General features: G+C 55.2%; 2 protein-coding genes across 5 annotated transcripts in view; one reads left to right on the top strand and one right to left on the bottom strand.

The window, feature by feature from the left end:
• The window catches only part of LIMS2 (LIM zinc finger domain containing 2), a 62,180-nt gene that overhangs the window by 34,280 nt on the left and 1,199 nt on the right, over window positions 1-26,701 (top strand). For all 4 annotated transcript variants that reach the window (XM_049889104.1, XM_049889103.1, XM_049889102.1 and 1 more), the window contains 8 exons: window positions 4,626-4,785; window positions 8,216-8,282; window positions 8,491-8,611; window positions 23,208-23,357; window positions 23,988-24,138; window positions 25,149-25,241; window positions 25,805-25,853; window positions 26,017-26,092. In XM_049889104.1, coding sequence (XP_049745061.1) covers window positions 4,630-4,785; window positions 8,216-8,282; window positions 8,491-8,611; window positions 23,208-23,357; window positions 23,988-24,138; window positions 25,149-25,241; window positions 25,805-25,853; window positions 26,017-26,092 — 863 coding nt within the window. In that variant the 5' untranslated portion in view covers window positions 4,626-4,629. The remainder of the gene's footprint in view (window positions 1-4,625; window positions 4,786-8,215; window positions 8,283-8,490; window positions 8,612-23,207; window positions 23,358-23,987; window positions 24,139-25,148; window positions 25,242-25,804; window positions 25,854-26,016; window positions 26,093-26,701) is intronic.
• GPR17 (G protein-coupled receptor 17) lies at window positions 13,874-15,314 on the bottom strand. The gene has a single exon (XM_049889105.1). The coding sequence runs from the start codon at window positions 15,297-15,299 to the stop codon at window positions 14,280-14,282; it is 1,020 nt and encodes a 339-aa protein (XP_049745062.1). The 5' UTR covers window positions 15,300-15,314; the 3' UTR covers window positions 13,874-14,279.

Here is a 26,701-nt window from a genome sequence, read left to right as displayed (position 1 = left end):
GGGATTTGAACTCAGGTTGGGCTGGCTCCAAAGCCCCGCCTGCTCATCACTTGGAGATTGCCAGTGTAGAGTAGTGAGAAGAGCCTCCTTCCAGGGCGGGAAGCAGGGCCTGGGGCTTCATGATGGGCCCCAGGGGCGTTTCAGATGATGAGCTAACCTGGGGTTTTGGAAACCTGGCGCTATGGTTTCCTGCCTGGATGGGGGTGGAGCTGCCTGGGCTTGGGCGTGTTGAGTATGCAGTGCCATGTGGCTATCCAGGTGGAAAGTTTATCCAGGAGAACTTGGTGAGAGAGCAATGAGGGATGTGGGCTTGGGGTCGTTGGCATGGAAGTGACAGGCAGAGGAGGTAGAAGAGGAACTGTAGAGGTCAACGCTCTGAGGCTGGGGAGGCAAGGGAGCCAGAGAAAGAGACAGTCCCAGCGGTAGGAGGCCATGAGGGCTCTGGGGACCCTAGAGAGGAAGGCAGTCGAGGGGGCTAATGCTACACAGTAAAACGCAGCCACCAAGACACCCTGAGAGCCTGCCTGAGTTCACTGTGTGCTGGCAGTCAGGGGGTCCCAGAGGGATGCTAGGAGGACTGCCACTAGCTATCTGGGGTTAAGAACAGAAGAAATGAAGGGTGCTTGGGAGCAGCAGCTGAGGGCAGTCACTTGGGAGGATCTGCCGTCTGCTGGGCTGCACTCGGCATCACAGGACACCCCTGACAGGCGGCGTGGGGTGGATCCCTAGTTCAGGAGGACAGTTAACTCACCTGAACATGGCCCAGCTGAACACCAGCTCTCCTGGTCTGCCTCTTGTCACCACCCTGGTGTCTGTGGCACGAGCAGGGGAGACAGTGCCAGGTGAGGCTGGCCAGGCTGGCAGGGTGAGTGACCAACGCACGATGTTAAGCTCCCAGAGTTCAGATTTAAACAGTATGGATGCAACACAAGAACTTGGCAAAAATTCAAGGGGTGCAAGCAAGCATCAGAAGGGGAACCAGGCTTCAGGAACGTTCTGTGCAAGTATACATAAGCCACTCTGATTGCTTTTTCTGTGAACTGCCAGTTCAGGTCCTTGCCCCGGTTTTCTGCTGAGTTGACGGTGTGGCAACAAAGCTGCTAGAGCGGAGGATACCGCTAGGACTTCAGAACAAGCGCTGTAATTTCAGGCAGGTTTCATACGGATTCAGAATGTTTCTGACGGTGTAACTGCGTTGTGTGTACAGCAGCCCAAGATGCCTCGTTAATTTTCTAGCATCCTCTGGGATGGGCATGGGGCTGGCTTTGTGTGAGTTCCGGTTCAGCTGACCCCTGCTGCTGGCCTTGGTCAGGCCTTGGACCCCAAACTCAGGGGGAGGGGGTGGGGAAAGAGGCAGAGGCAGTGCTGTGGGATGGAAGATGCTGCTTCTCTTGGTAGGCCCTGCTGCAGTGGGGCTCCGCTCTACCCAAAACCTGGAGCAGTGCCTGGCCCAGCGGGGCCTCAGCTGGGTGAAGGAGGGAAGGAATGCTACCGGAAGCATCGGCAGTGCTTGTAGGCCCCTCCCAAAGCTAGAGGAAGATATTGCTGGCCCATTTTACACATGAGAAAACTGAGGTTCAGAGTTCTCTGTGGCTGGTCACGCAGCCAGTGGGTGTCAGAGCCAAGGCTGCAGTTTGGTTTGCTTGGCTGCAGAGCACATGCCGTTAGACCAGCTCCTGCCCAGGCTTACGTGGCCTCAGTGCTCGGGCTCACCCTGTGTGGGACTGGGAATGGAGCCCCATGGCCGGTCCCTGCTTGGCCATGGGTGCTCACAGCTGTCTTTCTAGGCTCCAGTGAATGGGAGAGCTGGGGGAGGACAGTCTGGGGTTGTTAAAGAAGGCAAGAGTCTTAAATGGCCTTGCCTGTGTGATGTCGCCAGGAGCTGAAAGGATACGAAAAAACATGGGTTCACTCCTGTGTGACCCTCAGCAGGTGGCTGGCCTTTTCGGCACTTTAGCTTCCTCATCTGGAGCCAGGAATAGAGACACCCAGCCCCCAAGCTAACATTGTCATTGTAAATGTCCAGAGAAGTTGGATTGTGTTGGCTTCAGAGTGATAGCATTTTGGGGTACTGGCGAAGGGGGGGACACCCAGGCAGCAAAGTAGTTAAGTGCTATAGCCACTAACCAAAGGTCAGCAGTTTGAACCCACCAGGCACTCCTTGGAAACTCTATGGGGTAGTTTTACTCCATCCTATAGAGTCTCTGTGAGTCGGAGTTGATTCCACAGCAGTGGGTTTGGTTTTTCGTGGGGAAGGGGTACATGATGGCATGGACGAGAAGCTCTGGCGTTTGGCTTCTGGGCAGGGGCCGTGCACTTGGCAGTGTGTGGTGTGTCATCCAGCAGGGGCAGGGCTGGTATTTTCTCCTCAGGGATAACTGGGTAGACCTTGTGCTCATTCTTGGCTGGAATGTGTGAAGGAGGACTTGGAATGTCCACGTCTCTGGCACTTTGCCCTCACAGGGAGCGTAGGCATCCTGTAGGCCTTCCCCTGATGGACCATGGTGGAGGGGCTCTGGAAAGCGCCCAGAGTTAAGCTCCCAGAGTTCAGATGAGCACAACAGCTCCATTTATCCACTACTTGTGCTGCCTGGACCCTGTGCGCTGTGCTGGAGGCGCTTTGTGCCATCCACGCGTAACTTACTGGGGTGACCTCTTTACAGGGAAGGAGACGAGGCCCAGAGGAGCTCCAGCCTTCTTCCAGGCTTGTGGCTGGGGTCAAGGTTGGAGCCTGTCGCTGGGTGAGCCCAGAGCCATGCTTGTCCCTGCCATGTTGCCCTGCCTTGCCCTGCCCTGCAGTGTCCATGAGACATTCTGGACAGTGCAGTAGTCCAGGTTCATTAAGTCTCTCAGGCAGAAGATTAAAGTTGGTCCCCTGTGTCCGCTCTAAGTTTTCCTGAGCAGTGCTGGGGTGGGGCAGCCACAGAGCCTCTCACAGTGCTGCTGGTGGAGGCTCTGCTGCCTGAATAATTGGGCTGGGACAGTGAGTGGGGGGGTAGGTCGTCACCCCTATATCCTGCCTGCCTGTGCCAGGGCTTGTGCAAGGATGTAGGGGACAGGCGGCAAAATCCTTGACCTGAGACACCAGGGGACCCAGCCTGGGGAGCTAAGATTCAGATCAGTCCGAGAGCCAGGCCTTCTAGTGGGGCCACCCTGTGGAGCCAACTTCAAGATTAACAGGAGTGCAGAGACAAGGGTTGGTGGGGCCAGGCTGCTGGTGGGGATGTGTCTACCAGGGCCCTGCCAGGCCGCATGTTACAGTCCATGACAGGGAGAGTTTAATATGTGGTCAGTCTACGAAGGTGGGGACAGGTGAAGGATGGTTAGGCACTGGGTTGGCAGCTGGGTCACCCAGAGAGTGGCAGTAGCTGCGCGGTGGGCCACCCAGGAGCTGTGGCTTTGTAGAGGGATGCAGCATACAGCAGCAGCCAGCGGGTGGGAGTTGGATGCACCCATGGGGGAAGCCAGAGGGCAAGGGGCCATTCATTGGTTCAGTGAACAGATTTCAGCCCTGAGGCCGAGAGCAGGATCTGGGGTGGGCCTGGGAGCACATGGAAGACAGGGCAGCTGTGTGCTTACTTGGTAAAGGGCCAGAGGTCTGGGTTTAAGGAGCAGTCCGAGAGTCTGGGTCTGGACTGAACCCTTTTGTGCCTTCATTTTCTGGGTGCTTTTTTGAGTGAGGAAGTCCAGATGCAGTCTCAGGATTTCCTGTTGATTTCTGACTACTCCAAGCCCTAGAAGACGTTCAAGGTCTTGCTCACAGTCAGGCGATGGAACTTCCTCTCTACCACCTAGGGTGTGTACTTCAGGAGAGAAAGGGCAGCTGGTTCAGAGTGTTGTCAGGACCAGTGATATCGAGACCAGCCCCCTGTGACAGCAACCAGGGGAGTCAGCCTCTGAGCCTGGCGGGCCTCTGGCCTGCTTCATGAGACCAGCTGGGCAGTGAAGAAGGTACTGGGCACTGAACTTCCCTGTCATCCTGGGCTCTCCTCAACTGCTGCTGCCATACCCAGCCCTGGCCTCAGTACTCTGGCCTGAGTACGGATGGACACAGGAGGTGGCTTGGGTCCCCAGAGCACAACTGAGACCAGGCTGAGGCATGCAGGTGGTTCCTAGGCAGAGAAGAGACAAAATCCTGCTGGGTGCCCCCTGTGCAGTTTCCAGTCTGTCTCCATGTGGCAAAAACCCCTTGTAAGGTCCGTAGCCCACAGCCCACACTTGAGCCCACACCTCTCTCCCTCCTCCCTGGGCTCCTCCTGCCTAAGGACACCCTCAGGCAGGACTGTTTCCCCCTCAGAGGGCAGGCCCTGACCTGCCCTGCCCCGGTGCCTGCTGCAACTGGCACTGTGACCTTGGCTGGAAGCACTGCCAACCTTAGTGTGCTCTCTCACATGGCAGTTGCAGGAGTGCAGGAGCATGTGGCAGCCGTGCCAGTGGCTCCGGACTGCGGTGAGCGAGCCCCCACAGTGCCGAGGCAGCTTCCGGTGGTGAGAGTGACCTTCCTTACCTTGGGAAGCTCTAGCTTTTTAAAGAGAGGCAGGCCTGCCTAGCTTGAGCAGCCCTCTGGGCCTGCTCCCTATCAGCCCATCCCTCAGTATTGACCTGCCCACTCCCTTTCTTCCCAGCAACATGTCCAATGCCTTGGCCAACGCCGTGTGCCAGCGCTGCCAGGCCCACTTTGCGCCTGCAGAGAGGATCGTCAACAGCAATGGGGAGCTGTACCACGAGCATTGCTTCGTGTGCGCCCAGTGCTTCCGGCAGTTCCCTGAGGGGCTCTTCTATGAGGTGAGGATGTTTGGGGCAGGTGGGGGGCTTGGGACACTCGGTGGGGTGCCCTTTCGGAGTCCGAGCCACCACCCCAGCTGCAGAGCCTGCTGCAGGGAGCTCTAGACCATGTCTAGGGTGTATTCCTGGTGAGGGCTGTCATATCAGGCCTTGAGCCCAGCTTTGCCTCCTGCTGGTGCAGAGCCTGCTCCTCTGGGTGCCATGGCACTGAAGGAGAGTCATCGCTCATCTGGCCCCCTCTGGGGGCACTAAGGGTACAGAGACTCTGCCCTTGTGGTGCTTACCCCTCACGGGGATCCAACAGTAAACACAGTAAGTGTATATCAGATAGTAATGAGTGCTCTTGCAATAAGGAATCTCGGGATGGGGAGGTGGTGAGGGTGGGCACCACAGAGAAGATCTGTTTGAGCAGACCTGAAGGAGGGCACAGCCAGTGTGAAGGTGCTGAGGGGGCAGCAGGGCTGGGATGCTGGAGGAGCAGGGAGGAGGCCAGTGCGGTTGAGGCACAGGAAATGAGAGGGAAGGTGGAAGGAGATGAGGGCGGGGCAGCAAAAGGCAGATCTGGAGTGGTGCTGTGGCCATTGTACTCTGTGAGATGGGTATAGAGTAGAGGGGTCATATCATCTGACTGACACTTGAAAAAGGACCACTCTGGTTGCTGTGTTGAGGATACACAGTTAAGAGGGTAGGGACAGAAGCAGGAGACCAGGTGGGAGGCTATTGCTGCAGTCTGGATGAGAGTGAAGGGCCTCCACAGACCTGCACCAGCTCACAGGGCAGATGGTTAAATTTTCAACATTCTTGCAAGCAAGTTATTAAACTAAGTCATTAGTAAAAATTAAATTATATTCCATGAAGGCTGGGTGAACTCCTGAAACTATTGCCCTGAGATAATCTTTAAAAATTAAATCAAAAATATCCCCTGAATTCTTCCTAAAATCAAACGATAGTTTAACTTAACTAGTAAAGAATGCCTGCCTTGAGCATTATGCTCTTAAGAACCATCTATATGAGATCAAATTGGCAACAGCAACTAGAAAGATTAGATAGGAACCTTAGGGGGCAGTGAGTTTATGTTAATGGCGGGAGGAACAACTCGGAAAAGGAGGATGAGAATGGTTGCACAACTCAAAGAATGTAGTCAATGTCACTAAATTGTATAGTAGGAACTGTTGAATTGGTATGTGTTTTGCTGTGTATATTCTCAACAACGACAGAATAAATAAAATATTAAATTATATAAACTTGAAATTAAAGAAGTTACATTAAAAACAAATTAGCCATTTCGGAGATGCAAATCAAAATGGCAATGAGATACCATGTCATACTCATTAAGATGGTGATTGTAAAAGAAAGGAAAAATAGTAAGTATTAGCGAGGATGTAGAGAAATTAGAGCCCTCGTGCGTTGCTGGTGGGAATGTAAAATGGTGTAGCCACTGTGGAAGACAATTTGGTGGTTCCTCAAAAAGCTAAACAAAGACAAATGCACACCAGTGTTCACTGCAGCATTATTCACAATAGCTAAAAGGTGGAAACAACCCAAGTGTCCATCAACAGATGAATGGATAAACAAAATGTGGTATATACATATTTCTTAGGTACCTAGTGCTGCCGTAACAAAATATACCTCAAGTGGGTGGCTTTAAACAAGAGGAATTTATTTTCTCACAGTTCAGGAGGCTAGAAGTGCGAAATCAGAGTGTGGCTCAGGGGGAGGGCCTTCTCTGTCTGTGGCCTCAGGAGTTCCTTGGAGTTCCTTGGAGTTCCTTGGCGCTTGTCTTCCCTCTGTCAGTGTCTCTGTGTCTGTTCTGGTCTTCTTTAACTCAGAAGGTTTAGGATCCACCCCCCCACTGGCATGAAATTATTAACATTACAAAAGAAAACCCCTGATATCCAAACCAAGTCATATTTACAGGTACAGGGGTTAGGATTTCAACACATACTTTTTGGGGACACAGTTCAGTCCATAGCAATATACAATGGAAAATTATTGAGCCATAAAGAGAAATGAAGTCCTGATATATGTCATGACATGGATAAACCTTGAAAAACTGTTGAGTGAAATAAGCCAGACACAAAAGGACAAATATTGTATGATTCCATTTATATGAAATATCAAGAATAGCAAATCCACAGAGACAGATTAGTGGTTACCAGGGACTGGGGGAGAGGTGAATGGAGAAGTAAAAAATATTATTAAAAACACCCACAAAGGTAAGAAATACTCAAAACATTCTATTTTCTATTGTCTGTGCCTCGAAGGTCTATTGTACCTATATGAAGGAACACTAGATAGTGGTGAGCTGTAGCACATCTGCTCTCAACCCCACATTCAGTGACCTTATGTTGGTAGCTTGAAATTGGCCATGGTGGGATATTTACACCATAGAAATTGGCAAACACTACAGATCAGGACTTTTCCTCCCCAGAGAGTTGGTTGTTAAATATTTACCAACACACCACTGGTGGCTGTAGTGGAAGTGGTAACAAGTGGCCAGATGCTGGATATATTTAGGAGGAAGATGATGGGAGTGGCTGATGGACAGACATGGCTTGGTGGAGCCGAGCAGCTGTTCCCCAGCTCCTTCCTGCCTCCTGGGAAATGCTGGTGAACTGTCAGAGCAGTGGGAGGGTGGGCATGTGCCTAGAATAAGGCCTGGAACACAGTAGGTGCTCAAGAAATATTTGTAGCTGTATGATTTAAATTCTGATGTCTCTGTAGGTCACTGGGCAGGGCTGTATGCACTTGCAGCCTAACACGACATCCTAGAGAACAGGGAAAAACCAAACATGGCCATGTTTTGGGGCCAGTGCAAGGACCCTCCTAGCCCAGGTGGGGACAGTGCTGCCAGGCTGGTGTCCACACAGATCCTGCTGGCTGAAGGACTTGGGTTTCTCCTTTGGGTCCCCCTGCCCTTCCTGTGTTCCCTTCCTTCAGACTCCCCTTGTTGTGGTCTTTAGTGGCCTCTGCGGGAGCTGGGCTTAGAATTCAAGGTGATCTCATCCCTTCCCAGCTGAAAATTCCTCTGTAGCCTGTATGCAGGACCAGCAGGGCCAAGATCTTTAGCATACCACTATGGCCCCTGAGACCTGGCCTTGCGGCCATTCCAGCTCCTACTGAGCCCCACCCTCTGCTGTCCTGCCCATCCAATGAGCCAGTCCCTTGCCTCCAGGCCTTGGACCTGTTGCTCCCTCAGTCTCGTATGCCCTCCTCTCCCCTCTTCAGCCCTTACTGCCTTTGACTCCTTACTACCACCCTCTCCCAGAGGCCCTCCCACCCCTGCTTCCTGCAGTGGCCACGGTTTCGTGAGGGAGTTGCTTGTCCAGCCCTCCAGAGGGCAGGTCCTGACCAACAAAAGATCAGCCAACGTAGCTTGTGGGAATGATGGATGGCTTGCTTATCTTTTCTCTTCTGGCTTCATTTGCAGTTCGAAGGCCGGAAATACTGTGAACACGACTTCCAAATGCTGTTTGCTCCGTGCTGCAGGACCTGTGGTAAGGGCTGCCCAGGAGTGGCGGGGGTAGGGGAGGGGTGGCAGCAGGATGCGGGGCAGGTGGGCCCCTGCCTGCGTCCCTCTGAGTGTCGGTCCTAGGGCCTGTGGGCAGTCCCTTTCAGTGCTCTGGGAAAGGAGCCCATGGGCACTCTTAAGAGCCAGGCTGAGAGCTGGTGTCGGTGGGCAATGAGGGTCCGCTCCTCCTGCAGGCGAGTTCATCATCGGCCGTGTCATCAAGGCCATGAACAACAACTGGCACCCCGGGTGTTTCCGCTGCGAGCTGTGTGACACGGAGCTGGCAGACCTGGGCTTCGTGAAGAATGCGGGCAGGTGAGGAGGGGGCCACAGGGCCCTGGGCAGAGAAGGGCGGCCACGGCCACTTACAGGTGCCAACCCCATTTTGTCCCTGCGGGAGGGATGGTATACTACCCACTTCTGGTGTGGCCTGAGGCTGGGGAGACTGGGCGCCAAGAGTCAGGGTCCCCCCGGGGTCATGGTTATTCCCAGGCCGTAGGCTGACAGCTGATATGAGGAGGAAAGTAGCTGGAGCAGGAGCCAGTTAAGACAGTGATGGGATAAAGGACTTGGAGCTGCATCAGTCCCCGCCTGCACCCACGCGGCTGAGCATTGCTGGAGAGGAATCCCCCAAGAAGGCTGCCCAAGTTCACACTAAACTGAGGATGTACACTCCATTGCACTAGGTTTCCTTCCAAACCAGAAAACCAAGCCTGCTGCCCTGAGTTGATTCCGACTCACAGAGACGGGATAGGACAGAGTAGGACTGCTCCCTAGGGTTTCCAAGGCTGTCATCTTTACAGAAGCAGACCAACACACCTTCCTCCCTCAGGGTGGCTAGTGGGTGGGCATATCTAGGGTATTGCATTGGCCCTGGGCACTTGGTGCCACTGAGCAGCTTCTATTAACCCCGTATGGCCCAGTGTCCTTCTGCAAGCATGCTGGTGTGTTAGTTAAAAGATTAATTAGCTTGACTTGTATTTTTGAGCTGGTATCATGGTAATATTATCTAAAAGAGGGGGGTCAGATGTTTGGACAGGGGTGCAATTTCAGTGCTTGTCATAGGTGCCATTTCCCAGAGATTTGCCGTTGGCTGTACCAGTGTGCTCAGTGGCGCACACGCCCAGGACCCGTGCAGTGCCTGCCTTACCTGCCATACCATAGCTGCTGACGTTTTGGTTGGTGCCTGAGTGCTTAACCACTGCACCACCAGGGCTCCTTTAGGTCTCCTTACCAGACCCGCTACCGCTGAGTTGATTTCCGACTCATAGTGACTGTATAGCAGGATTTGTTTCCCTCCTTCCAAGAAGACCCCTCTCCCACCACTGCTCTGTGCCTCCCCCTGCAGTGGGTGGCTGCCTCTTCTACTTCCCTGAGGGTGCAAGCCCAGGGTGCCCCTGCTCCCCTGCACTACTCCTCCCTTTGCTGCACCTCTCGAAGCCCAGCTCACTCCTCATGGCTCCTCGAGGGCCTCTGCTTCCAGCCTCCCTCTCTCCCTGTCTAGAGGGCCAGGCCTGGGGTGCCCCATGGTTTAAACACCCTGAGCTTGCCTCCCTCTGTGCTACACTGGCTTGTGTAGTCCCTGCAGCACACCTGCTGTCTCCTCCCCTGTGCGCCTACCCCCACCTGTGGCAGTGACTGCCACATTGCCAGCCAGCGGTCCCTGACCTGCCGAGCTTCGCCAGAGCCGGCCCCGCCTCCGTGAACTCCTCCTCTGCCTCAGGGCTGCTCCTGCTCAGGCGCCTGCTCAGCCTCCTTGGCCCCTGCCGTCTCTTAAGTCTTGGGGTTATTTGGGACTTTGTCCTCATCTTTGCCCTTGGGGACAGAGTCCCCGAGTCTCAAGTGTTCTGGAAAACTTCAAAATTTTACCTCCATCCCTGACCTCTCCCTTGGTGAGACTGCCCCAGTGATGCTGACTCCATGTGTGTCCTATGCAGTGGGCCCCAAGTGGAGCTCCTGACCCCTGCGCTCCTGGCCAGGTCTGCTTCTCCAGCAGTCTCCACTGCAGTGGAAGACCCCACTCTCCCTCCTTGCAGTGCCAGAGATCTGGGAGTCCTTAGCGCCACTCAGTGTCTGCTCCATCAGCTAGCTCTCCTTCCTGGGCTCTTCTGCCATTGCTGTCCTCTGTTGCGCACCTCCTTCATCTCCCTCCCTGACACTGCTGGTGACGGTCTTGTCTGTTACCTGCGCCATGAGAGACGCATTGCTCAGCTGGCATATCCTGGCATCTCCAGGACCTGGCACGATGCTGGCCCTCCACAGTGCCCAAGTGTCAGCTGTCTGGGTAAGAGGTTGGGAACAAGCCTTGGAAGCTGAGCTTCTGATTAGCTGAGTCATCAGCCTGGTGTGCTGCCCACCGGTCCTCTCATGAGCCATTATACACACAATACCACCTGCACTACTGGTCTGTGGGGAGGGTCCTGGATAGGTTGAAATGTTTTGGGAAATAAGATGCTATTGTGATTGGACTGTGTTCTCCAAAAATGAGTGTCAACTAGGGTAGACCATGATTCTCAGTATTGTGGTTGTCTTCCATTTTGTGATCTGATGTAATTTTTCTATGTGTTGTAAATCCTAACCTCTATGATGTTAATAAGGCAGGATTAGAGACAGTTATGTTAATAAAGCAGGACTCAATCTACAGGATTAGGTTGTATCTTGAGTCAGTCTTTTTTGAGACATATAATAGAGAATCGAGCAGAGAGGAGACGGACCTCATGTCACTAAGAAAAAAGTGTCAGGAGTGGAGCCTGTCCTTTGGACCCAGGGTCCCTGAGATGAGAAGCTTCTAGTCCAGGGGAAGATTGGTGACTAGGACGTTCCCCCAGAGCTGACAGAGGAAGAAAGCCATGCCCTGGAGCTGGCACCCTGAATTCAGACTTTAACCTTCTAAACTGTGAGAAAATACATTCCTGTTTGTTAAAGCCATCCACTTGTGGTATTTCTGTTATGGCAGCACTAGATAACTAAGACAGAATTTGGTACCAGGAGAGTGGGATGCTGCTCTAACAGGTACCTACAATGTGGAAGTGGTTTTGGGGTTAAGTAATGGGTAGAAGCTGGAAGAGTTTTAAAGTGTCAAATAGTAAAAACCTAGGTTTCCCTGAAGCGACTGTTGGTGGAATTATGAACATCAAAGGCAACTCTGGTGAGGGTTCAGAAGGAAGTAAGGAGAGCTGTAACACAGGAGATGGTGCAGACTGCAAGAAGCAGCAGCAGAGAACTGGCAGCAGAACTAGGAGGCCCTCGAGAGATGGCTCTGGAGCAGACTAATGGGGTGAGAGAGCTGAGTGCCTTTGCACAGTAGGCTTCCTGGCAGAGTGGGGTACCTCCGGGTGCTTGTCATTGAAGCTAAGCTTGCCGAACCACAGAGCAGGAGAGCTGAGTGCTTTCCGACCGAGGTTTACTGGCTGAGCGGGATGCCTTCAGTCCTTTACTGGTGGTGCTAAAAGAGCTTTGGAACATTTGCCCCAGCAGGGCAGACTCTGGGCCAGAGGTCTGAGGGGCAGAGAGGCCTAGGAATCTGGAAGTAGAAGTTGAAGAGACAAGGAACACAGAAAACAGAGCTGCCTCCATCTCAAAGTGCATGGCCAAGACCTCTGGGGTCTCAAAGTGTGGGGCAACAGCCTTCTAGGTTTTAAAGAGTCACATCTTCACCAACTCAGTTCCAGAATGTGGGGCTGCTACTCATGAGAGCCAGTGGGATGGAGCCAGATCCACTGCCAAAAGCTGAGGGGTCAGGGCTGCCATGCCCAAGGGGCAGAAGAACGCCTACTGGAGTTGAGGGGGTAGGGTCATCACTCAGATGGACTAAGAGAATGGGGCCGCCCAAATCTGATGGAGCAGAGTTGCCATCCAGTGGGCCTGGAAGGTGGAGCTGAAGCCCAAGGCTGAGTTGCTTCCACCCAGAATTTGGAGAGTGTGGCCAACACCCAGAGTCTGGAGGTCAGGGCCATTGCCTAAGTGGTTTCAGAGAACAGAGGATTATTTTAAAGCTTTGAGGGCTAATCTGATGTGTTCTGTTGACTTTCTTGGTGCCTGTTATTCCTTCTTTCCCTCCAATTTCTGCCATTTGTGTGCAAATGTCTACCTTGTGCCTGTTCCACCATTGTACTTTGAAAGCCAAACCAAAAAAAAAAAAAAAAAACCAAACCCTTTGCTGTCAAGTGGATTCTGACTCATAGCGACCCTATAGGAGGGTCTACTCTTGTATAGGACCCTACCCTATACAAGAGTAGAACTGCTCCATAGCGTTTCCAAGGAGTGCCTGGTGGATTTGAACTGCCAACCTTTTAGCTAGCAGCTGTAGCTCTTAAGCACTATACCACCAGGGTTTGGAAGCAGATAATTTGTTTTCTAGATTTCACAGATGAAGAGGAATTTTTCAGAAAATGGAATCTGCATTTGGAGTTGATTTAAGACTTTTGTGGTGATATGATGGCGTGAATGGGTTTTACATGTGGCAATGACATGAATTTTTGGAGGCCAAAGGGTAGAATGTTATGCATTGAATTGTATATCCCAAAAATGTGTGACAACTAGGCTAGGCCATGATTCCCAATATTGCATGGTTATCCTCTACTTTGTGATCGGGTGTAATTTTCCTATGTGTTGTAAATCCTACCCTCTGTGATGTTAACGAGGTAGGATTAGAGCAGTTATATTAATGAAGCAGGACTCAATCTACAGGATTAGGTTGTATCTTGAGTCAGTCTCTTTTGAGATATGAAAGAGAGAATCCAGCAGAGAGGAGAGGGACCAAGCCATCCACTTGTGGTATTCCTGTTATAGCAGCACTAGACAGATGTGATTTAGAAGTAAAGTATTCCTGTAAGGGAAAGAGGGGTAGGTGCCAGCTGGAGTGTGTGATTAACAAGAGTCCTTTCTCAAAGAGACCTAGGCTGGCACTTGCAACCCCATGGTGCAGACATGGTGCTGTGGGCTATCAAGAAGTAGAGGAGAGTGTGTGCAGCCCATGCCCCAGGCCCACCTCTGCTGCTTTCTCCACCACTTTGCTATTCCTGGTTTGAAGGGAGGAAAGTTCTGGGAAGGATGTCATGTTAACCAAACCAGTGCCCCTTCATACTGTTAAAACTACAGCTATGTTATATTTATGACCATGTAACAAGTACAAAAAAGGACCTGCTGGGGCGATGGCCTGTTGAGGCTGGGAGAGGCTTCTCAAGAGGGAGCAGGGGTAAGGATGCCCCTGCCTGTCCAGGATAGTGGGAGACAGGTTCCCACAAGGTTCTGCTCTGCCCTGGGGTTCCCCAGGCAGCAACAGAGCTCCGCTCCTGGGACTGTCTGCTGACTTGTGTTCTTGGCCAGAACCAGGGAGGGACTGGTTAATGCCGAGATGCACCAGTGATTATCAGGCCACACGCGAGGTCTCTTTAGGTCTATTGGAGAGCTAAGAGCAGATGGCACCATGAATCCAACAATGAGCTGGACTGTATGGTCCACACCCCTGAATTAAGTCAGGGGTTGTCCAGTGAATGTACCACAAAGGGAACTCAAATTATGCCGCACTTCAGAGGAAATATTTGGATACCCCTCCCCACCCCTCCACCTCTTGAAGCTTGTTCTCTGACCACCTTCTGGGATTCCTTCTGCAAAGCTTTGCCGTGAGGTGTTTCTGTCATGGGAAGAATCCTGGGAGCCAGGTGGGCGGCTTGGGAAAGGAAGAACAGTGCTCATTACTAGTGGTTAGCCCCCTGGCCTCCTCACCCAGCAGTCAGTGGGCAGGGCCAACATGCCTCGCCTCAGAGGAGGTGGCTGGGCTTCCAGCGGTTCTTTTTTTGTAGGGGTTCAGGCACTGGTTGAAGTCTGGACTCTGCCCTAAGGGTGACTGAGCTCATGTCCGGGAACCAGGGGAGTGGCCTGCTGAGATGCCAGTTTGTGTCTGCGGGAGAGGGGATGGACGGACTCCTGGGCAGCACCGTGAGCCATTGTCCCACTTGGGTGGCTTCCAGAGGGCTGATCTTCACAGCTCTGACCTGGCACTCAGCGAGCTCTCGTTGGTCTTCCCCTCAAAGCTGGGGGGTGGCCCCGGGGGCCTTTTGCCACAGAGCAAGTTGCATAGAGCGTCACGAAACTTCTCGGCCACAAAGAAATACATGACAGGGTCCAGGGCGCCGTTGAGGCTGGTGAGGCAGGAGGTGATGCGGTTGCCCAGGGCCAGGATGCGCTGGGCAGCACATGAGGGCCTGTGGCTGTGCAGGTGCAGCACGTAGATGGAGCGGTGGACGTGGTAGGGCACGAAGCAGACCAGGAAGATAGCCAGCACCATGGCGATCATGCGGATAGCTTTGCTCTTGAGGCGCTGTTCCACGCGGGGGCCCTGCCGCAGGCTGCGGATGATCAGCAGGTAGCAGGTGACTGTGGTGACAAACGGGAAGGTGAAGGCCACTGCCAGGGACACGAGGGCGTGGTGGGAGGCCTTCTCCCGGTACAGCTGTAGGCAGATAACTGTGTGGTTGGTCTGCACGGTCTGCGGGCTCACCAGCAGTGGGGCCATGGCCACGGCCACCACCACCCAGAGGAAGGCACAGGCCAGGTGGGCGTAGAGGGGCCTGCGCAGCTTCAGGGACCGGACAGGGTGCACGATGGCCAGGAAGCGGTCAGCGCTGATGCAGGTGAGGAAGTAGATGCTGGCGTACATGTTGAGGTAGAAGAGGAAGCCAGTAAGGCGGCATGGGATCTCCCCGAATGGCCAGTGGCTCCCAGAGAAGTGGTAGACGAGGCGGGTGGGCAGGACCAGCACGCAGGACAGGTCGGCCACAGCCAGGTGCATCAGGAACACGTTGGCAGGGGTGCCTGACTTGTGGTCCCGAACGAAGAGCCACAGGGCCAGGGCATTGCCAACAAAAGCCAGGATGAAGTCGAGCAGGTAGAAGGAGGCAAAGAGGGTGTTCTCCAGTGGAGTCTCCTGGCCACATTGATCCATGGTGGCCAGGGAGGCATTCGCACTCAGACCTGGGGGGGCCACCTCAAGGCCATTCATACTTTGGCTGGAGGCAGAGCCAGGGCACGAGCCTGGAGGGAACAAGAATGGGGTCACAGAGTGCCTGGGGCACATGAGCTCCACACAGCCTGCTGCGTGCCCCCCAGCTCCAGTCAGACTGAGCACCTGCAGGATCTCCCAATCCTGACCTGTGTGACTACTGAGGGTACGTCCTGTGCCTGTTTGTGGAGTGTTCTGAACTTTGGCAAAAAGCAAAACACAAAGCCAGAGCCTGGGTCTTGCCCCGGGTGCCTCTGGGGTACTGCTGGGGTGAGGGCTGGGCCCAGGTCTAGGCGTCCCAGCTGGCACACTCCATCTCAGGCCGCACCCTGGAGATGGCAGGTGAGGTCAGCACCACATGGGAGCGCCCAGGGCTGGGGGGTGGGAAATGGGGCGGGAAGGCCATCTTCCACTCTGCCCAGGTGTGCTATCAGAACGCAGTCCAGGTGGCACGTGTGGTCCCCAAGTCCCACTTCTGAGGATGGGTGGGTCTACCTCCTCCAGAGAGCCCAGCTGGCTCCTCTGCAGCCTCTGCCTTGCCCCAGGAAGCCTGCTCAGCCAGAGCCCCCACCATTTCCCCTGGAGCCCACAGGGCCTTCCAGCACTGACATGACTCTGCTTCTCTGTGCCCAGCACGCAGCTCCCCCAGCTCCTGACACACAGGAGGGCAAGCAGGAGTTAGTCCCGCCTTGCCCATTGCCCAGACTCCCAGGGCTCTCAGCCCACCAGCTCCCTCACGTGCATACAGGTAGGATGAGACCGGAGTTTGAGGTAGGATGAGACCGGAGTTTGAGGTAGGATGAGACTGGAGTTTGAAGCCCTGTGCTTGAGCCTCACCCCTAGAACAGTTTAACAGCCAGGAGGCACTTTTCTTCCAGGAGGGCAGAGTGGGCTGACCCAGGTGGAAAGAGGCTGTGAGGGTTTTCCACCCGAGGACCTGCAGCCCGGGAAGTGGCCTGGGCCTGGGTTGGCTACCGCTGCTGGCCTCACTCAGCCAGTCTGCCCTCCTCTGTGAGGCTGAGCTCTGTTGGCCCGGTCTAAAACCACTTACATCTGGTGAACCCAGTTCTAGGTAGGGTGCTTCCCGCTCCCTCCCCCATGGAGCAGCTGACTCCTGCTTGGATTTCAGTCCAGTGTAGAGAGGCAAGAAGGAGAGGGAGAGTCCCAGACAGCCTGCCTCACTCCCATGGCTGGTGGTGGCTGGATGTGGGCAAGAGAGGGCCGGACGGCAGCAGCAACAAGGCCTTGCCCTGAACTCAGCCTGCTTTTCATGCCCTTCTGGGTGCTGACTGGCTTCACCTGGGCTGGTTCGTTGCCTACCATACTTCTGCACCCCGACGGCATCCACATTTCCCTGCCCTGTGGGGCTTCAGATGGGGCACCTGATGGCACCCACACTCCCCTGCCCTGTGAGGCTGGGCTGCAGATGGGGCACCCGAACAGGACCCACACTCCCCTGCCCTGTGGGGCTGCAGGTGGGGCACCCCAATGACAGGACCTACACTCCCCACCCTGTGGGGCTGGGCTGCAGATGGAGCTGGGAGAGGGTTTGTAGGTGAGAAGTGCCTTGATTCTGCCTTTCTCCACTTTCTGTGCTTTCCCGCCCTTTGTGGGATGTGGGCTCAGTTGTCCTGGGGGTGGATTTGCTATCAGGGTTCTATTCATACCACATAACCCTGGTGGGTGACGCCCTCAGTTCCTGGGTCAGGGGTGGGTCAGCACAGTCTAGAGAGAGGAGATTTGAAGATGAGAAATGCAGGGAGCAGGGTTATTTGGGAGCGCAGGCAGGTGCCAGAGGAGACAGACTTGTATGGAGCACAGTGAAGGGCCCAGAAAGAGGGCCCCAGAAGGGCTGTGACATTGAGGGGAAGGCAGTACACAGTCCGGGACAGAGGGACTGTGTGCCCGGAGCGGGGGGTGGGGGGCGAGGACCAGGCTGAAAGCAGGAGAGAGAGAGAAGAGCTCTTCAGAGCTAGAGAGTGGGGAAGGGAAGAGACGGACAGCCCAAGGCAGGGTGGGTAGACATGGGCAGGAAGGATGGGTGATGCCTGCTGTTCACAGCAAGGAGAGGAGGAAAGTGTCAGCAGAGGGGCCGTTGCTGGGGAAACCCCGGGGGCTGGGGAGGGCCTGGGGCCAAGGGAGTGGAGGGCTCCTCCCAGAACCAGGAGGAGGGGAGGGCGCGGAGGGCTAAGCTGAGTGAGTCTGTGCCCTCTGCCCCCCCCCCCAGCCTGGGCTCTGCCAGCATGTCCACCCTCACCTGGCCCTCCGTGAGGGCAGTACAGGGCAGGGACCCCTGTGCTGCCAGTCCTGGGAGGCAGGCATTTCACAGACTAGGAAGCAGGCTCAGGATCCGCTAACTTGCCTGTGGTCGTTTGGGCTGGGCCATGGCTCTGGGATTGGGAGCCAGATCAGGGACCCCAGCACCTCTGGTCTGCTAGGGCCCCTCTCGGCTGAGCTGGGAGTGTGGCTCTGCTCAGTCCTCCCTGCAGCTGTCCCAGACACAGTGCACCTTCTTGGTCCTGTCACATAATTTTCGGGCCCAGTTTTAAATGAAATGCAGGGCCGTTGTTTGAAAAGTAAGACCTTCAACATAGTTACAGCAGGCCGTTAAACTGAGCACGGGCCTTCTGTGTGGGGGAGAGGGGCTCTGTGTGACTGCACAGGTCTCCCCACATGGCTCCGACCCTACCTGGCCCTTCCCCTGTAGGGGCCTGGACCGGAGCCTCTGGAAACTGCTTTCTGCCTCCTGCCTGGGTAGAGACTGGCACTACCCCCCGGCCTCCCAAACCTTCCTGACGGCAGCAGTGGACTCGCTGGCGTCCCAACTGTTATTGTCTGGCTTGTTTCTGGGGTGCTTAGGTTCCCCTCATCCCTCTCCCCCGTTTAATGAGCACTGATACTCATTTTTTACATTTGGGTCACTCTCACTACTTCCTCTTAAAAAGTGTGGGCCTCGGCCTGAGGTCCCTCTGGTTCCTCGATGGTGGGGGATGGGGCTTGAGCGTAGCACTGACCAGAAGGCTTGGGCAGCTTAGGGCTGCACAGAGGGTGGTCAAAGAGCAGGCAGGTGGCAGTGTCTGCCTCCCTCCATGGAGGCACAGGTGGGCAGACTGTTGTGTCTGTGAGAGGGCTTGGTGGCAGTGCTGTATGCTGCCAGCGACCGTTGTCTTCTGTGTCACATGAGGACCCCTCTCCCTCCTTGGGCTGACCACTTCTCCCCACAAACTTTTTCCTCTGGCTCGTTCTTGTGCCAAAGTAGCCAAATGGTCGAGAGCATGGGTGATGGGCCCTCTCTCAGCCCCCGAGCCCCTCGTTTGTGGGACTGAGTTCAGGCTATGGTGAGCCCCTGACAATAGGTCCTACTGTGATCGAAGAGAAGGTGCCCCTCCTGCCCTGCCCCGTTGGGCCTCTATGTTTGGTCTTTGAGCGCCCTGCCGTCCCCACCCCCTTACCTCTCTCAGTTGGTCCAGGTGGGAGGGGCCGGAGGGCAGGGAGGTGAGCGCTGAGGAGGGCGATGAGCTGGAGCCTTGGGTGGCGGAGCAGTGGCCCTCACGGTGAGGTCGAAGGCTGGCTATTTAAGGAGTGGAGGCGAGCCTGCAGCTACTCTGGCCCTGAAAGGCCGCTTCATTCCTGAGGGAGCCCTTGTGTGGTGTGGGGTCGCTCCTACCGCTGTCTCTTGTGCCATGGTCCATGAATATGCCAGTGTGTCCCCAGCCCCCCAGCACATTTCACAGAGGCTGAGTCTGTGACTGTCTTCAGTCTGGGGAGTGGGAACGGTGGGTAGAGCTCTCAGTAGCATTGACAGACACAAGAGGACGTTTCAGAATGGGGCAATTTCCTGTGAATGGGGGTAGGCACAGGGAGGGGCTGGCTGCCATGCCAATGGGTCGGTGCTCCCCATCCTGCCCTGGGTGCAGCAGAGGGGTCTTGTGAGTGGGCGGTGGGAGTTGGAGAAGCTTGTTCAGCTGTGAGAGGGAACTCTTTTAGGATACTAGCTATGGGGCCCTTGTGTCCTGCCCCGTATAATTAGGTCCCGCTTGGGCGTGAGGAATAAATCACGGCCTTTATCTCAAGCGGGCCGCAGCTGCAGGCTGCCCCATAATGGGGCGCTGTCTGGCCTTTGGGACGGGCTTAGCCTGGAGGCTAGTCCTCAGCTATCCTGGCTCCTCCCCGACTCACTCCGCCACTGCTGCCCTTGGACCACTGGCTCCCAAGATCTGGCTCTGCTGTGTTAGGGTGTTGGTAGTACTTGTGTGATCAAAGTTTCTTCCTCTGTGTTGTTCCAAAGCTGATTTATCCAGGAACTAAAACCAGTTGCCATTGATTCCACCTCACGGCAACCCCATGTGGGTCAGAGTAGAATTGCACACCACAGGGTATTCGATGGCTGTTTTTTTGAAAGTAGATCACCAGGCCTTTCTTCCAAGTTTCCTCTGGGTGGATTTGAACCGCCAACCTTTTGGTTAGTAGAGGAGCACTTAACCAGGGTTTCCTGTCTGGTAACACAGGGAATCAGATCACCATTTCTAGTTTGAAGACTTTTAACCATTTGGTGACACATTTATTTTCTGCTTTGAATTTTTCATTGTTCCCACGTGTTGTCATTAATGGAAGGATGTTGTAACATTGTGTACATCTAGATTTTTGGAAGGATTTTTCTTGGCTTCTCCCACAAGCCTATCCTAAGTGTTTAGTGGTAAATATGAAGTACCTCTAATTATACCTGAGTCCCCACCAGGGTCTACTGGTACATATGGTAAAAAAAAAAAAAGTAACAAATAAAAATTTGCAAAACTTCTATCTTTCATACCCAAAATCTCAGACACGTCATACAATACCCTGTAAACACAGTAATTTGCAGCACACACCCATTTCTTCAGTTTCAGTCATAAAGGTCCCTACCTTACGGCAGCGTGCACTCAGTGGTACAGCAGCTTCCCAGTAAACCCTAGAGGTTGAGAAGGTTCTGTCTTTACCAGTGGTGGCTACATGTGCCGCTGGGCTCGAAAAGGTTAAGTACAGGTATGCGTTGCTTCACGTCTGTTCTGGCAAAGGCCGATGACACATACTTCCATGGTCCCGTAAGGTTATCCCGATAGGAGAACAGGACATAGCAGGACAGTACTTTCCTAAATAGGGAGATCTTGTCTGTCTCTCACTAGCTCTCTGTCCCTTGCCCGCCCCCATCCTGGGGCAGCAAGGGGAAAGGGTCCTGGCGCCCATCCACAGCTGCCTGTCCCACCGAGCTCACCTCAGGCAGGGACCGTGCAGACGCTGCCCGGGCTACCAGGGGGATGCCCAGCTGAGGCCACTGCCTCACTCAGCCTGAGCGCCCTGTGCATGACGCCCTGCCTGAGGCTGCGGCTCCTCCCAAGTGGCCCAACTGGCAAGGCTGGGGCGGGCAGGGCTAGAAGAGTTTACTAGCCTGTTAGGAAAGATGGGGACAGCAGGCAGTGAGGAAGGAAGGGGGCTGCCGGTGTGGTGGGGCTGGAGGTGGCCGGCTGGACAGCAAGTGCTCGGCTAATGGGGAGATGGGTGGGGGCTGGGCCTGGCTCTCGGAGACCTGCTGGTGATGACGTAGGACCCGAGGTGGAGCCAAAGTTTTCATGCAGTCCCTCGGCATGGCCATCCTGCCCGCCTCTCTCCTGTATGTTGGCACGAGGTCCAAACCACTTAATGTGCATCCTGGACGTTAAGCAACGCATACCTGTAATATGTTTTTATTAAAACATTTAAAATATATGTGACTGCCATTTAGGGAGTACCTGCCAGGTGTACTATCTTTTTTTTTTTTTTCGCAACAACCCTGTGCATTTGGATTTTTGCCCCATTTTACAGAGGCTCAAAGGGGTTAAGTAACTTGCCCACTGACTAACATCTAGGAAGTGGCAGAGCCAAGATTTGAACCCAAGTGTGTGTCACTTTAAAACATAGGGGTTTTGGCTGTTGGTTTTGTTTTGTTTTTTGTTGCATCTTGATGCTACAATTCTTAGGTTCCATCTTAGTTCTACCTGGAAAAGATATTTCGAAGGTTGCCTTTTGATCTGGTGGTGGGGTCAGGTCTGCTGAGAGAACGTTTCCCATCTGGGGCTCCTTGAAGTGTGAGGGACCTCTCAATTCTGTCTCCTGGGAGCTGGTGGGGTGCAGGCTTGGGGGCCAGGGCGTGGGTACCCTTTCTGCCCGGGAACTGGCTCGCACCAGCTGTGCTGAGCAGGGCATTTCTGGGCTTACAGACCTTCTGTTCCCGGGTGGTCATGGATGGCAGGTCCCTGGGCACAGGCCACTGCAGGGAGTTTTGGGGACTGATTAATTTCTACAGCTCTGAAACAACAGTTACTCCCTGTGCCGAGTGCTGTGCTAATGCTGAGAGCTGGGCGGTGAGAAAGGGTGCGTCTGTGGCCGAGATAACTGCAGGCTGCAGACGTGATGCGCTGCAGGTGAGTGGCAGTGGGTGGCTGGCTGAGGCAGCCTAGGCAAGGGTGGGGGAGGAAGGAGGGGGCAAAGCCTCTGTCATGGTCGTGGAGACTGTAGCCACCAGCCATGTCCACTGCCCACTGGTGGAGCAGAGATAGCCCAGGGTCCCAAGCCAGGCCCTGTTGACCCAGGGAGGTGACACCCACTGTCCTCCTTTCCCCTTTGGCATAGTCATGCATTCACTCTTGTGAGCAAACTGGTCCTGTGCCCAGTGTCCTGTGCTGGGCATGTGGGGGCTGGTGGAGGTGCAGTTGTGAGCCAACCAGGGGCTTAGCGAGTACTTATGGGGTATACCGCTTGGGCCCCTGGCCCTGAACCTATCAGTGTGTGGACCAGCTGGGAATATCAGGTACACAGGGCAAATGGAGAGCGATGTTGTGCAGGATGGGGTCCAGAGCCCAGATATGGGAACAGGTGTGGGGTCAAGCACATGGAGGCTGAGCTAGCTCCACGGATCTAGGATATACCCCACTGTAACCTGGTTGGGGGATTTTAAGTCAGGACAGATTTCTGAAGTAGCCTCCCGACCTGCCTGCAAAGGGGCAGCATTGGATACCAAGTGCCATAGAGGACAGTGAGGATGGGAGGGCCCCTGCAGATTGGGGGCCTGGGAGGGAGGTCTCCGGATGCATCAGGAGTGTGTTATAGATGGGGTGCAGGTGGGCAGCGGGCAGCAAGGGGGTGTCACAATCAGGGCCTCTGTATCTAATTCCTCTGTATCTAATTCCTGCTACCTTTGAGGCCTGCGAAAAGAGAAACCATGTTGATTTCTTTCAGTCCACAGCTGTTGCCTGAGGGAGGGAGTAGCATCAGAAATTACTCTGCAGTCTTCACAAAAAAGACTCTGTAAGGACCGTTCCTGGCTTTGGGGCTTTGGTTGGACACAGCCCTGTTTATCTTTGGAGAGAGAAAGAGTCTGTGGCTGCTCGGGCCCCCTTGGTCTGGCAGCCCCCCAGGAAGGGGGTAGGCAGCTGCCTGACTAGCACTCCCTGGCCACTCGGCTGGGCACACTGGGATTTAGGCTGATGTGTTCATTATAAGGTCACTCATGTTTGTTAAGAGATATTTGAAGAGTAAAACTAATTTTTCGACAAATGCCAATGAAACATCTCTTCTACCTAAACGTGGAAAGAAGAAAAGTAGCACTTTTGCCTACTAGCCAGAGACAGCAACCATGAACAGTTTGGTGTATTTCCTCCTGGCCTTTTCCCTGGGCAGGACTGCGCTTTAAAGGGTACACTTGTCGCCTTACTGGCCACCTGATTGGGGGCCGCTGGATGAGCTCCTCAGAAGTACTCAGGTGTTGTGTAAAGCTGCTGGTGGGGCCTAGAGGCGTCTCTTCTCCTGGGAGGTGGCCCAGTGGTCTGAGAGGAAAAGGAAGAGTGGGCGTTCTGTCCCCAACACGTGGTCCTCTTTGGCCGCCGCTTCCCGTAGGCACCTCTGCCGGCCTTGCCACAACCGGGAGAAGGCCAAGGGCTTGGGCAAGTACATCTGCCAGCGGTGCCACTTGGTCATCGATGAGCAGCCCCTCATGTTCCGGAATGATGCTTACCACGCGGACCACTTCAGCTGCACCCACTGTGGGTATGTGTATAGCCTGGTCTCTGTGGCTGAGCTGGTGGGACCCCTATCCAAGCAGGATGAGCCTGGTGGGCAATGAGGGGCATCCAGAGTGGGCCTGGCAGGACTGGGTGCAGGGCTGCAGGGTGGCGGTGGGAAGGGGAGGCTACAGGAAGCACCTCTTTCCAGGATCATGTTCCAGGGTCCGTGCACACAGCCCGGCTTGAGACCCAGGGCAAAAGATGCTTGGCCCCTTGACTGCTGAGGACCGATGGCCGAGATGAAGCAGAGAGGGAAGTCAGGGTCACGTGATGTAGGGTATTAAGGGGAGCAGGAGAGGAAAGAAGCTGCAGAGACCCCGAAGTCCTCCCCATCTACCCAAGACACCCAGTCTGGGTAAAGCAGGAGGAGGGCCAGAGAACAGACTTGCTTCTCAGTAGGCTGATGGGGCAGAACACAGGCCGCCCTTCAACGAGGGCTTCACAGGAATTCTGCCCCAGGGCCTGTCTGGAGAGTAGGAAGCCCCAAAAGAGACCAGAGATCACAGTGAGTTGTTGTGCTGGCCAGAACAGGGCTTCTCGGGACGCTGTGGCCCGGGCTGGAGGGGCCCCAGGGAATGAGCAGGGCCATCCTGGGCCCCATGTTGTCTTCCAGGAAGGAGCTGACAGCGGAGGCACGCGAGCTGAAGGGGGAGCTCTACTGCCTACCCTGCCATGACAAGATGGGCGTGCCCATCTGCGGTGCCTGCCGCCGGCCCATCGAGGGCCGCGTGGTCAACGCGCTAGGCAAGCAGTGGCATGTGGAGGTAAGCAAGGCTGGCTGCATGTGGCCTCTGGCCAGGGCCCAGAATGGGGAGGATGCCCTGGGTCATTGTTGTGGTCATGGTCAGAATCCAGCCAGGCGGTCCTCCATAATCCCAGCCCCAGGACCTTCCTCTTGGGTGCTGCCCCTCCCTGCCGCTGGCCAGAGACCCCAGCCCAAGATCCACGTGAGCAGAGACCTGAGCACACAGACAAGGGTCAGGCAGCCTTCCTTTCACCTCCTGGCATTCTAGGAGATTCCAAAGCGATGAGAAAATCGTGGGCTGCGCTGCCCAGGGCTACCTTGTTGGGTTATGGTTAACGGAGAACCAGCTGTGTGCCCAGTCCCATGAGACAGGAGCTTGGCACCCCTCCTAGTGAGCTCCTCAGGTGTGCTCACCTGGGTCACCTGAAGCACTCACCCCTGGGTTGTGGGCTCCACTTTCCTTATGGAAACATTTGGGAAGCATGTTTGCTTCCCCCTACCTCATGAGCTGGCCAGCTGTTCCCAGAAAGCTATACTTCAGTGGCCTGTTTGAGAATGTCCAGCTGCAGGCTGTGGGATGTCTGCCACTGATGTGGCGATGCAGGATCTGACACCCAGCCTGGCTGGGGGAGGGCACAGCCACATGGCCAAACCCTCGCTGCGCAGGAAGGTGCTGCTCAATGCCTCCAGGCTCCGAGGAGATGCCCACAGGGCAGATGCCTTCATGACTCACATTTAATAGTCAGGGCAGCTACCACCTGAGGGCCTATCCACTCTAGGCACCTTGCCAGCACCTGACTCCTTGAGCTGAGGCTGGTGAGGGAGCAGTGCAGGCCTGGAGTGTCACATTGGGTTCTGGATGAGCAGGCCTTGCTGACCTCAGAGCCCAAACTCTTTCCCACTGGGCAGTCAAGAGGTGGCAGGCTTCTGCCTAGCTGTACAGGCATGGTCAGGCATTCTGCTGCTTGGGCCCTGGGGTCCCCGTGCCAGCCCACCTTGTCACCTCCTTGCATCTACTCTCCTCCCCAGCACTTTGTCTGTGCCAAGTGTGAGAAGCCATTCCTGGGGCACCGGCACTATGAGAAGAAGGGGCTGGCCTACTGTGAGACGCACTACAACCAGGTACGGGATGGCAGGGGCACTGGGCTGGGCAACATTGCCTTCCCTTTGGCCTGCAAGGAGACTGCTCTGGGAGCACCAACACCCTGCAGGGTGTGAGTAGGAGGGGGGACGGTGCCCTGGAGCCACCCTGTGGTCCTGTCGTGGGTGTGAGGCTAGGCCTGGTGCTCAGATCCTGGCTCCCAGCTTTGATCTCGAGAATGGGCCCCTCTCTGAGCCCAGTTTCCTCGTTGGCGTGCTGTGAGGACTTGTCACTGCCCTCCTTTCTCCCACCCACGTCCAGCAAAGCTGCCTGGCTGCTCTGGTGTGGGCTGATGGGGCGGGTTACTGCCCCAGGCCACACCTCTCACAGGTACCAGCAGCAGCAAAGGAGCATTTTGGGAAACAATGGATCAGACCCACTGTATGCTCCGGGGGCTGGAGGGGGTTGGCGATTCTAAGGGCTAGGGTGCCTTCACCTCAGGCCTAAGGCTGTGGCCTGCAGGAAGGGCCACCTGAGAGTGGCTGCCTCGCGAGCTTAGGGGTGGCTGCTTGCTGCCCACACTGGTGCCCTCCTTGGCCCACAGCTCTTTGGAGACGTCTGCTACACCTGCAGCCATGTGATCGAGGGTGATGGTAAGGCCCCCGTCCCTCAGCCTCCTCCCTCCTCCTCTGTCCCTCCTTCCTCTCCTCTCCTCCCTCTGGGCTCTGGGTCCTGCAGCTGCAGGCCCAGCTGGCCCTCACTATGCACAGCTGGGCCTGCGGGGAGCCTGCTAACACCGCCACCCCCCCCCCACAGTGGTGTCAGCCCTCAACAAGGCTTGGTGTGTGAACTGCTTCTCCTGCTCCACCTGCAACAGCAAGCTCACCCTGAAGTGAGTCCCATCGCCCAGTCCCTCCTTCCCTCCTCCCCTCCTGCTGGAGTGTATCATGGGGGCTCAGGGCTGAATGGGCTTTCTGTGGGCTCTTCCTCCCGTCAGACCCTCCCTAAGCACCCTTCATGGCCAGGCTGTGGGCGTCCAGCAGGAGCAAAGGGCAGATGCCACCTCCCCAAGCCTGGAAGGTGGAATATGCACATTTGCAACTGACTCTGCAGAAAAGGCCTTTGGTGTAGAGGTGGGGTGGGTGGGGCGGGGGTGAGGTGAGAGCAACCACTTGAGCTGGTCTCCTAAAGGCTTCCAGTATACAAAGATTTGGCCTTGGGGAGGGAAGGGCATTTCGGCAAGGGGGGCAGCACACGCCAGCATAGGAGTCAGACCACTGCCATCCAGGAAGCTGCCAAGGGTGCAGGGTGGGCACCACTGTGAGCGGCGAGGGGGAGCCCAGTGTGCAAGGCTCATAGGCAATGGGCAGTAGGAGCCATGGGAGGTCCTGAAGTGTCAGAATCTGGGAGGAGTCTCTTGGAGGGAAGGGAGGCCAGAGGCCCATCTGCCCATCCACGGTGACCTCTGGCCAAGAACTGCACCCTGGGCCTGGGCTGATGG

The sequence above is a fragment of the Elephas maximus genome, chromosome 6, assembly GCF_024166365.1.
Source record: "Elephas maximus indicus isolate mEleMax1 chromosome 6, mEleMax1 primary haplotype, whole genome shotgun sequence".
Taxonomy (NCBI): Eukaryota; Metazoa; Chordata; class Mammalia; order Proboscidea; family Elephantidae; genus Elephas; species Elephas maximus.
The sequence above is the reverse complement of the archived record's forward strand: the minus strand, read 5'-3'. Positions and strand labels throughout refer to the sequence as shown.

What these genes read in the sequence shown, in the direction of transcription:
- GPR17 (XM_049889105.1), bottom strand. Translation starts at nt 15,299, where the DNA reads ATGAATGGCCTTGAGGTGGCCCCCCCAGGTCTGAGTGCGAATGCCTCC.